General features: G+C 42.4%; 1 protein-coding gene across 1 annotated transcript in view; it reads left to right on the forward strand.

Annotated features, from left to right (window-relative positions):
* Positions 1 to 12,550, forward strand: part of fbn2b (fibrillin 2b) — a 205,583-nt gene that overhangs the window by 144,472 nt on the left and 48,561 nt on the right. The window contains exons 35-44 of the mRNA XM_048560154.2: positions 228 to 350; positions 2,153 to 2,275; positions 4,532 to 4,693; positions 5,512 to 5,580; positions 5,656 to 5,781; positions 7,296 to 7,421; positions 9,328 to 9,477; positions 11,039 to 11,110; positions 12,113 to 12,238; positions 12,366 to 12,491. Coding sequence (XP_048416111.1) covers positions 228 to 350; positions 2,153 to 2,275; positions 4,532 to 4,693; positions 5,512 to 5,580; positions 5,656 to 5,781; positions 7,296 to 7,421; positions 9,328 to 9,477; positions 11,039 to 11,110; positions 12,113 to 12,238; positions 12,366 to 12,491 — 1,203 coding nt within the window. The remainder of the gene's footprint in view (positions 1 to 227; positions 351 to 2,152; positions 2,276 to 4,531; positions 4,694 to 5,511; positions 5,581 to 5,655; positions 5,782 to 7,295; positions 7,422 to 9,327; positions 9,478 to 11,038; positions 11,111 to 12,112; positions 12,239 to 12,365; positions 12,492 to 12,550) is intronic.

Below are 12,550 nucleotides of genomic sequence, written 5' to 3' on the forward strand. Positions count from 1 at the left end.
ATCTTTTATCTAGAGATATCTAAGAGTGCCAATGAACTGTAACCAGTCCACGAATTTGTTGGCAACAGTTTTCTGAGCACATCTGTTGATAACAACACAATGTGTGCTCAGGGACTCGGTACATCTAAGATTCTTACTGTGTTATCTTTGAAATGACTCTGCACAGTGGATGCATCAGCTCATGCTTCTCACTGTCTTATTAATAAATCCCTGTGTGCTTTCTTCAGATATTGATGAGTGCACCTTCCAGAATATTTGTGTTTTTGGAACTTGCCAGAACCTACCTGGAATGTTCCGCTGCGTTTGTGATGATGGATACGAACTTGACAGAAGTGGAGGCAATTGCACAGGTGAGCTCAAACTGACAATGGATGATTGCAGCAATCATTCCCATTCATTCATTGCTTTTAATGGCTTGATGCTACAGTTAGTCTCATTAATAACACTAACTTACTTTGATGATTCAGAGCCACATGTAGTCTGTGGCGCAGTGGTATGGTCTCTGTCTCCCAGGACAGATGGTTCTTGTTCAAGTCCCATCTGCACCAGAGGTGTATCACAGCAAGCTGTTTAAAATAGCCCAAAACTGTGTTCTACAAGAGGGTTTATTTTTTGTGACTTTCTAATAATTAGAATGAAACAATAAATTCTTTATCTTTATAAAATATCTGTAAATCTCGTACTGGCGGAGTACAGGTACTTCTACACACACCCTGACCATCAATAATTCATGACTCTGATCGATCTTTTGAGCTTTCTTGCAAAAGATTGGGCTACACATGCCTTTTCCTCTCAGCCTCCACCACCGCTGATCTAATAAATCGCCTTGAAAGCACTACTTCAGAATGTTGCAGTGAAAATGTCAGGAAACAGCGAATTATAGAAAATAGGGAGAGAAGAATTTTCTGAAGAAGGGTCCAGACCCGAAACGTCGGTCTTCCTGCTCCTCTGATGCTGCTTGGCCTGCTGTGTTCATCCACCTCTACACTTTGTTATCTCTAATTATAGAAAATGCATAGGTTAGTCAGACAAATGGTTCAAACACAGTTACTTCAGTTGTCTTGAAAAATAGGACCTTCCGACAAGAATGAGAAGAATAAACTCCAGGGATCAAAGCTCAGACTCTGGAACTATAATCAACGGGTCAGGTTTCCCTCTGATGACTTCTGTGTGACCCACTGGCCTCATAACTGAAAAGGGATGGACAAAAAAAGAAGCAGCCAAGCTTGGAGCACTTTTTGCATGTACCTGATAGTCAGGTTGGAAGGCCATACTAGAGACCAGAACAACAGATGTATCTGTCCACTTACATGTTCAGCTGCAGTTGGTCATCAGGAGCAGAGGAGTATAGAGTAATAAAAACATTATAGTGTTAGCTAGGCCCAAATGCATTCTGTGCCTGGCAGATATATCAAAAGAATACCAACCACAGGACAATCTGCATAATGGCTGAATGGGGTCATCCTTTGCTGTACGTTACTATGATCTATTATTAAATAATGATATAATGGACCATGTGATTGGAGCAAGTGTTAGAGTCATAGACTTATACAGCACAGAAACAGTCCCTTTGTTTCAACTTGTCTGTGCTGACCAGATCTCCTAAACTGATCTAGTCCCATTTACCAGCATTTACCCCTGACCCTTCCAAACCGTTCCTATCCATGTACCCAACCAGATGCCTTTAAAATGTTGTAATTGTGCTAGCCTGCATCATCTCGTCTGGCAGCTCATTCCGTACATGCACCCTCTGTGTGAAAAAGTTGCCCCTTAGGTTCCTTTTAAATCTTTCCCCTCTCACCTTAAACCTATGACCTCTAGTTTTGGACTCTCCTACCCTGGAGAAAAGACCTTGACTATTCACCCTATCCACGCCCCTCATAATTTTATAGACGTCTGCAAGGTTGCCCGTCAGCCTCCGACGGTCCAGGGAATATAGCCCCAGCCTATTCAGCCTATCCCTGTAGCTCAAACCCTCTGACCTGGCAACATTCCTGCAAATCTTTTCTGTAGCCTTTCAAGCTTAAGTGTTACTGAGAAGCAAAGGAATGCGTTTCAGAATCTGATTGATGATGAGTTAGTGATTGATAATCAGCTGTTTAATGGGCTAGATGATTCATTGTTTAATGATTCACTGAGTTTACATTCACAGATATCAATGAATGTGCTGACCCTGTGAACTGCATCAATGGCCTCTGTGTGAATACCCCTGGGAGCTACCTGTGTAACTGCCCAACAGATTTTGAGCTGAATCCCACAGGAGTTGGCTGTGTGGGTGAGTCCTAGTTCTACTTTTGGAATGATTTAATGACAGTATCAATTAATGATTCCATGGAAACGAAAGCATTGAACTGCAGAATATGGCAGGCACCTGGTGACAGTACAGGTTTCAGTCAAGACAGAGATGGAAGACAGAGACAAACAGTAGCCATGAATCTCTTAGCAGTTCCTACTATCTCTGTGACAATTTTAACCCCGCTGCGAAACATTTCTGAAGGGTCCTGACATGAAACGTCAAGCTTTCCTGGCCCCCTGATGCTGCTTGGCCCGCTGTGTTCATCCAGCTTCACACCATGTTATCCCAGATTCTCCAGCATTGGCAGTTCCTATTATCTCTATGTCATGAATCTCCTGCCCACTTAATTATTGAAATCTAATTCACAGGGCCGTTTTTGGTATAATTTATGTTGATATAAATGGGGAAGCTACAATCCTTTGAACCCTTAGCTAATTTGCCCAGGGCTATGATTTTCTAAGCTTTACTGACTGTAAATTCCAACCTGATCTGGCGTTAAACATTGGCAATGTTACAGAATTTCCTTTACTCTAGGAATTGGAACAGATATAATCCAAACCTCCCCCAACATCCCCCCACCCCCCCGCCAACACCAATCATGGTGGTAGAGCGGTATCCAGGACAATTAACAGCTTGTGTCCCTGATCTTCACAGTTCCTTCCTCAGTCTGTATCTTCCCTATGTTGAAATTTACCCATCCTGTTAATCTCTATCCACTACCCATGTATGTCTTATACTGCCAGAAACTGTAACTTTTTAATCTGCTCTGGGCATGTTCTAAACATCCCCTCTCAGAAGTAAATTTCCAAAATAAATACCCATCCTCCTCTGTCCAATGATCCATCATCTTCCATCAACTGAAATAATTGTCCCCTCCCCCTCACTAGAGCTGTATTCAATAACGGTTTATCTTTGGCTGTCTCAGTCCCTTTGCTGTCAGTAACTTAACCCAGCACTGATACTTGGGCCTTTTACTGCCATTACTTTCTACTATAGCAGTCTATTAGCTAATTATTCTATTAAGTAAAGAAAATATTTAGTAATAGATTAAAGTGATGGTGACCTTTGGCTGAAGGGTGTTCTATTCCTATATTTAAAAAGATCCTGTCCTTGACTTGATATCTAATATGTAAAAGGTTGATAATTGTGTCAACTTCAAAAACACACACATATATACACATGGGCACTCACACACACACACACACACATTCTCACACACAGATACACACACAGACACACACACGCTTGCGCGCTCACACACACGCACTCATTCACCCATGCATGCACACACACACAAACAGGCACACACACATTCACTTGCACTCACACACACAAACACACAACACATGTGCGCGGACTCACACACACTCACTCGCACATTCTTGCGCGCACACTCACTCGCACTCACGCACAGGCACACACATTCACTCACTCACTCACTCACTCTCTGACATGCACGCACACACACAGACACACAGGCACAAGCGGTCACTCACTCGCACACTCACGCTCACACACAAACACATGCTATACACACAAACACACGCACATATCCACAAAAGCATTTGCACACACAACCTTCTATATCAGTCCACAAAGCAAAATCTAATGTCAAAAATGAAACGATGCTTCACTCATACTTCTCCCAATGTACAGTACTCTGTGTTGCTTACAACGACGTCTCCTCCACTCTGAGGAGACTGGACGACCACCTCTTAGGTCATTTCTGCGAATTCACTCTAAGCTTCCAATTATTTGTCACTTTAGCTCTCTACATCATTCCCACTTGGATCTTCCCATTCTTAGCCAGCTGCAGTATTCCACAAAAACTCATTGCAAGCTTAAGGAACTGAACTTCTTCTTTGGCTTGGCACTTTACAGCTGTCTGGACTCAATCTGAATTCAGTCTCTCCCCGGTTTTGTTTCCTTCTACTCGTTCCACCAAAAACCTGAACCATAAATGCTGTTTCTCTCTCCATTCGCTTCTCTGACTTTCTAACATCTGAAAGGCTGCCTCATACATTCCCTGTAACATTCACTTAAAATGACAACAATGTAGAGGATTTTTCACATAATATAGTTCCCAGTGAGTTATAAATTCCATGTTGGACAACCCTGTTTTATTTTCTATTGCTCCTGTGTTCTGAGATGTTCCTGATGATCATTTTATGGTACCCTCTGTACACAGTTTCAGTGCAATCTTGTGCTCATTGCTTCTGCATTGTTTTCTTACAGATACCCGTGTTGGTAATTGCTTCCTCGAAACCTTGCCAAGGGGAGATGGTGGGATTTCCTGCAGTGCTGAGATCGGTGTTGGCGTCACTCGAGCCTCATGCTGTTGCTCACTGGGAAGGGCTTGGGGAAACCCTTGTGAATTCTGCCCTCTAGTCAACTCCAGTAAGTGCACCCAAAGCGTTTCGGGTACTATAGCTGTGTTATGATTGGGGTGGTCACGAAGACAAGAACAGAATTAATTGGAAAGTAAAGAAGGGAAAATCTGACATTTCATGAAGTATCCTTCTGCACAGTTATTCAAAGCGAACTGCAATGGATTTTCTTGGAGTTACATCCCTGTTAACGTGGAGAATGTTTCTGTGTTTCTAATGAGTCGTGCATTTTGCAAGCTGCTGAAATTTTACAAGACCAACTGTAGCAATACTAAGCTGTACCTGCCCAGATCCTTCTATCTTCACTCCATTTGAGTTTCTGGTCACGGTAAAATATACCATTTCCTCCTGGCATTTGACTCCAGGGATCTGTTATGTCCTGCAGCCACCAAGCAGGAATCAGCATCTTCTTAGCAACAAGACATCATTTGAATCTTGGCCTTCTTTACTGAATACAGTCAGACTGGCTCTAGAATAGCAGAAAGCAGCTTGAGATCAAGGGCTGTGTGTAATTTGGGAGCCCAGTACCATTTAAATTTCATTTTCTTAAGTTTTCCAAAAATGAAGGTAATTCTAACTGAGCAAAGACAATTGCATCAAAGCAATAGAGAAAAATAAGAACAGCTGATGCCAGAAAGTAAATTTGCAGGCTGGAAATAAGAAAAAGATGGAAAGCTGGAGATGAGGTAAAGGCGACAGATACAAACTGAGGAAACGGGGTGAGATAGAATTTGTAATGAAGAAAACATTTTGTTTCAGGTGATAAACATTGTGTTAACTGATTAAAGACTCTAAATGCTTATGTTTACAATGTGGATTTTCTTGCAGCTGAATACAAGACACTGTGTCCAGGAGGGGAAGGTTTCCGACCAAACCCTATCACCGTCATTCTGGAGGGTATGTCTCTTTGAGTAAATATATTTATAAAGAAAAAATGTAGACTGCAGTGTAACTGCCGATTGTTTTTTGCAGATATTGATGAGTGTCAGGAATTACCAGGCCTCTGTCAGGGTGGAAATTGTGTGAACACATTTGGCAGCTTCCAGTGTGAGTGCCCAGCTGGATACTACCTGAATGAGGATACTCGTATATGTGAAGGTGAGAATGGATTGTTGGCCCTGAACGTCAACTTCAGGTTCTTGGAACAGAAAGGAGGCTGCGCTTATTGTAGAAATCTGCATGTCTTTCACTTCTGATGTATTTCTGCCTACCTATAGCTAAAGCTGTCAGCCAGGGGAGTTTTATATCTCCTGGATTGATGAGCCTGATTTGAGGTTATATATGGAGCTAAGTACCGCATTTAACTGAAGATAAAAGAATGTGAATACTTTAATTCCATTGTTGTTATTTCCTACTTTCTCTCCAATCTTACTGTTCCTGTTTTTTTCTCAATCTCTCATTTTAGCCTCAGTCTCCATTCCCCTGTTTTCCAATCTAACCCAAACTCTGTTGATCTCTCTTATTGAAAATCTCTGGCTCTGCATTTCTCCCCCTCTCTCAACCTGAATTTTCTTGACATCTGTCCCTTCTTCTATCTCTCTCTCCTTTTCTTTCCATTGTATGTACCTGTTATTTATTTATTTAATATAATCTATCCCATCTTTTCCTAAACTCACTTTCCTAAGACTGGTTGCTTATCTTTTGCCCTGTTTCTCAGTCTCTAGATGAGAGCAAATTTTGAAAATAAATTGGATGTAAATTAATGGCCTGTGATCCAACATTAGCTTGCGGTGCTACAATTCACATTAAGACCACCTTTTGTATAAAATTTGTTTAAAAAAATCTTGAATTCATTTTGTGTAATTCTGAATGTTAGCCCTCTTAATCCTATCTTCATGACTGCTGTCACTATTTACCTTAGTCTTTTCCTTAAACTTTGAAATCCCATCTCAGATTACCACCAAATCTTCTCATGCATGAAGAAAGCGCTTTTTCATCAGGGCTGTCTTTAACCTGTTTGAATGAATCAATGCTGTTTCTTTTCCATAAATTTTACATCATAAAAACATCTTGTGGATTCAACAGAACTTTGCTTTGTTCATCTAATGTTTCAGGTTCATTTTACATCCTTACCCACTTGGACTGAACTTTTAATAATCCATGCATTTACAAATTGAGAAATGTCCACTGTGCTGCTCCATTTCAAACCTTGACATTTTCAGACGCATCTTATTTCCCTATCACCATTTCTAAAGCATGACAATGACGTTGAAGTGTAACTACATATATGTGCCAATTTTTGTTGACCTGTTTACAGCCTGCTGGAATCCGTCACAATGTTTGACATGTTCGCAACACACCAACAGAAACATGTATTTCAGTGCATTTCAACAGTAATCCTTCAATTCCAAAGACTAAACCATTCCGAACCTGAAAGTAATTAAGAGTGGCTTATGGAATACCACATCTGTTCTAAGAAACTATCTTTTGCCAAAAATTCATTACATACTTTTTTCTGTTCTCTTAGCCACATTATCCTCATGTTTGCCAATTGGCTGTCACACTTACTACATTTTGAAAATCCATGACATCTATCACATTACCTTTAGCTCTCCTCTCTACATGTCCTCTGTTAATGGGATGTGATTGATTTTAATGCATATCTTTATCAGATATCGATGAATGCACCACTCACATTGGAATCTGTGGGCCTGGAACATGCTACAACACTTTGGGCAACTATACCTGTGTCTGCCCGCCGGAGTACATGCAGGTCAATGGAGGAAACAATTGTATGGGTAAGAGTCTAGAGCTCAGCTTTGTGCCCCATGTTCAAATATGACAGAGAAGGTAATATTTGCAAGAGATACAATAACTGACAAGAATCAAAATTTTAAGAGATTTTGGAGCAGCTCCCTGCACAGGAACACCGATGACACATTTAGAATGTAATTCAAAACAAGTATGGAACTAAGGACAGCAGAATTTACACCTGCAAGATAGTTCTTCAGGTGTTAATACTGTGTAAATAATAATGTGCCTACATCTCTATAATCCATCAGACCACTTCAGAGGACAGTGTTCTCAGAAACCTCTAATGCATTATAAATCCAAACACAGGGGAGCTGCCGTACATTATAAACCCCAGCTAACCACTTCGGTTTGCCCTATATAAATCGGCTTGCAGTTGACATTGTTTATATAATGAGCATAAGTGTAAAAGGGCAGTTTGCTATTTTTCACAGGTAACACGTACCTGTATGAAAGATGATCTCGTGCATGATGCACACTTTACAATTATATGTAGTCCATTTTTTCCTCTAGTGTGGACAGGGTTGTGTGATGCTCCTACCCATCCAACATTCACTTCTATATAGCCAACACATCCACTCAACTTCCATTTACATGTAGTACTCAGTCACATATAGAGTGAACTTGCATATTGTAGGCATTTCTGTTATGTCCACACATATATATTTGTAGCACACAGCATCATTGAGTGCTTATTCGTAGCATTCACCTATTTAAGCATTAAAACAATCATTTCTGCAGCAGGGACAGGGAAGAAGGAGGAGGGAAGAGTAGAGGTTTAGGAAAGTGGGAAGAAGGAGGAACGAGGGAGGGAGAAGTGAATGTCTTTCACTGCGATAAAATGAACAGCCTTATGTAGTTTTCATTGACATAGATAGTCATTCCAATATGGTTCTGATTTTATTTAATGTCAAACAGCCCTAAATAGTGCACATTCACATATCATTTTCACTTACAGTGGACATGCCTATATGACAGGCACTCCCATATATCAGGTACTTATATTTGGCTGTCACTCATACACAACTATGCATCTGTTTACGTATAGTATGTACTGCAGATCTGGAATTTGGACTTTCCATCATAAACTGTTTTAGGACAGAATTTCCTCTTTCCTTCCCAATTTTATATGGACCTGGGCCAGCAGTAAATTCAGACAGACATAAACTGTCGGTTGTGGGTTTTCATTGCAAGTGTCAGTTGGTTCCCATGCATTCCAAGGATGGGCGTTTTAAATGAACAAAACTGATGGTAGAAAGTTGGAAAGCGTATTTGCCAGCAATCTTACCAAAGCAGCAGTGAATGTGAGTGAAGGTGAAGAAGAAAAACTGCAGCAATCCTAGGAAAGAGTGAGGTGCAGGACTAGCTTCTCTTGAGACCCAATATGGACAGGATTAGTTAAGTGGCCTCCATTCTGCACTAATGCCGTTGTATGATTCTAGTTTATGATTCTAACAAAAATCAATTAGCTTGGCCTCAAGAAGTGGCTTGAGTAAAGGGTTGTGTTGAAGGGGAGGGGCTCATTGAGAGAAATAACAGCAACAATCTGTATTAATAATGTTGTAAAACTCCAAATTGACACCAGGTTATAAAAGAAAATATTAGGACAGGCAGCCAAAACTAGAACAAAGAGGTATGTTTTAACAAGCTTCATAAACAAGGAGAGAAAGGTGTAAGGATGGAATTAAATCTGTTTTCACCTCCCCTCATTATAGCCCTCTCTGTCCTGAACATGTGAAAATCACTGCCTCTTTGCCGTGCATTATACTTGTAAATCAGTTTGCAGCTTTAACTGGTCCACGTGTGTGAGGCTGCATTCAGTGGATTAGTTGTGACTGAGTGAAGTTTATATTTATCAGGCACATTTAAACATTTTTCTGTTCTGAATTGTAGATATGAGGAAGAGTGTCTGTTATCGCAATTTCAACGATACATGTGAGAATGAACTCTCCTTCAACATGACCAAGAAAATGTGCTGCTGCTCATACAATGTGGGCAAGGGATGGAATAAACCGTGTGAGCCCTGCCCCACACCAGCTACATGTGAGTGCATCAGGAAGTGTGCTGTGGAGTCAAGGGCACGGGTTTAAAATCTATATTTTAACAAAAATCCACTGCTGGATAGTAACAGTCATTGGAGTGAACATCAGCGATGGTCAGTGGGTAGATGGTGGAGGTCAGTGAGTGTGCGGTGATAATCAGTGGGCAATGATGGTCTGTGGCAGGTCAGTAATAGTCAGAGAGTGGTGGTAATGATGGTCAGTGGGCAGTGACAGACAGTGGGTGGACAGTGACAGTCAGTGGATAGTAATGGTCATTGTGAGGGCAGTATAGTCAGTGGGTGGGCAGTGACGGACAATTTGGGGGGTCAGATGGTCACTGGGCAGTAATGGTCAGTGAGCAGTGATGATCATTGGGTGGTCAATGACAGGAAGTGGGCAGAGATGGTCAGTGGGTGGTCAGGGATGGCCAGTGGGCCGGCTGATGACGATCAGTGGGCAGGGTGTTGATGTTCAGTGGGCAGCGTGTTGACGTTCAGTGGGCAGCGTGTTGACATTCAGTGGGCAGGGTGTTGACGTTCAGTGGGCAGGGTGATGACGTTCAGTGGGCAGGGTGATGACGTTCAGTGGGCAGGGTGTTGACGTTCAGTGGGCAGGGTGATGACGTTCAGTGGGCAGGGTGATGACGTTCAGTGGGCAGGGTGATGACGTTCAGTGGGCAGGGTGTTGACGGTCAGTGGGCAGGGTGATGACGTTCAGTGGGCAGGGTGTTGACGGTCAGTGGGCAGGGTGATGACGTTCAGTGGGCAGGGTGTTGACGTTCAGTGGGCAGGGTGATGACGTTCAGTGGGCAGGGTGTTGACGGTCAGTGGGCAGGGTGATGACGTTCAGTGGGCAGGGTGATGACGGTCAGTGGGCAGGGTGATGACGTTCAGTGGGCAGGGTGATGACGTTCAGTGGGCAGGGTGTTGACGTTCAGTGGGCAGGGTGATGACGTTCAGTGGGCAGGGTGATGACGTTCAGTGGGCAGGGTGTTGACGGTCAGTGGGCAGGGTGATGACGTTCAGTGGGCAGGGTGTTGACGTTCAGTGGGCAGGGTGATGACGTTCAGTGGGCAGGGTGTTGACGTTCAGTGGGCAGGGTGATGACGTTCAGTGGGCAGGGTGTTGACGGTCAGTGGGCAGGGTGATGACGGTCAGTGGGCAGGGTGATGACGTTCAGTGGGCAGGGTGTTGACGGTCAGTGGGCAGGGTGATGACGGTCAGTGGGCAGGGTGTTGACGTTCAGTGGGCCCGGTGATGACGTTCAGTGGGCAGGGTGTTGACGGTCAGTGGGCAGGGTGATGACGGTCAGTGGGCCCGGTGATGACGTTCAGTGGGCAGGGTGATGACGATCAGTGAGTGGAGAGTGGCCATTTGGATGTAATAGATACTTCTGATGATTTTATATAATAACATTACTTGGGATAAAATGAGGTGAATGTGGATTGTGCAATTTCTTTTATGAAATACCTTTCTGGTGACTGCACACAAAGTGAAGTCATCAGTGTGTACTGACTGTAAATGATGGGGCAAAATGATGACTGATTGAACATTCTCTTCCAGCTCACTATCAACTCCTGTGTGGGAATCAGGCTCCTGGCTTCATCATTGACATACATACGGGCAAACCAGTGGGTGAGTGTCCATTCTCTAACTTTCAGGAACTGGAACTGCATCTATGCGCCTCTGCACTGGTCATGAACAATACAAGCTGAAATTAGTTCTAATATATTTTTGATATGAAAAGTAACTGGAAGGTATATAGGGAATATAATTTGTTGACAGTTGCAATGCAGTCTGAACAAGTTAACTCACAGTCAGTCCATATTGTTAGGTTGGAATCTAATGTTGAAGGCAGTGTTAGATTCTGGCCATTCTGTTCCTTACTATCCCTTATTAATGTCCTTCCATTTCAGTTCTTCCTCTTTCCAGTGCAAGGTTGGTACAGTGTAGAGGAGTCCAATCAACAGGTTCTTAGGCTCAAGGCAATTCCTATTGCAATGTGCAACAATGTCTGCTATTTATAAAAAACATCCCTGAGACAAACATTACCTGCAGCCTGTTTGTGAGTTCTCAACTCTGAGAAGTCACATAACACCAGGGTATAGTCCAACAGGTTTATTTGAAATCACAAGCTTTCAGAACACTGCAGACTTCACCTAACAGACAGGGCTCTGCTCCAAAAACTTGTGATTTGAAATAAACTGTTGTACTGTAACCTGGTGTCGTGTGATTTCTGAGCTTAATTTGTGCACTGATTTGATACACGTAGAATGGAATTTTAAGTGACCCCTTATGTGCTCTACTCAAGCATTCTAAGTATAGTCAGCAAAGCATTTCCGAATTTTGGGCACAAAACTTTAATTATAAAAAGGCAGATCAGTGTGAAAATAAATTTGCTCAACATCTTCAAGGTTAAATTGGAACGGAGTTCTTCAAGGAAATTTGTTCTTTTTCAATAAGGAAACAGATTTAATTTTACCCATTTTGTGATGAAATGTTTCAAATTGAATTAGGCTGAGCCATCCAACCTGTCGGTTCATTAAACCCTGTGCATTTGGAGGCCTGTCATTTACAGGATTGTAACTGAGCAAGGTTAGAGTTAACTTTCAGCTTGAATGTCTGTTTCATGTTTAGATATTGATGAATGTCGGGAAATCCCAGGCATTTGTGCGAACGGCGTCTGTATCAACCAAATTGGTAATTTCCGCTGTGAGTGCCCAATGGGATTCAGCTACAACAATGTGTTCCTGATTTGTGAAGGTAAGCAGTTACCTTTCCACTGCGTTCCTCTCCTATTACATTTCATTTTTCAGTATTTTATACATCATGTCCTGACGTTTTAATGAAGAATAATGAAACCCTGTCTTTGCCTGTTGTTTTGGGATAGACATTGACGAGTGCACCAACGGAGATAATCTGTGTCAGCGGAATGCTGACTGTATCAATATTCCAGGCAGTTACCGCTGCGAGTGTTCCCCAGGCTTTAAACTGTCACTGAGTGGAGCCTGTGTGGGTGAGTAGCACCTAATATTTTACCCACTGGTTGCTAACTTCTGTTGGAGAATGTTACAG

Source organism: Stegostoma tigrinum, chromosome 30 (genome assembly GCF_030684315.1).
Source record: "Stegostoma tigrinum isolate sSteTig4 chromosome 30, sSteTig4.hap1, whole genome shotgun sequence".
NCBI lineage: Eukaryota > Metazoa > Chordata > Chondrichthyes > Orectolobiformes > Stegostomatidae > Stegostoma > Stegostoma tigrinum.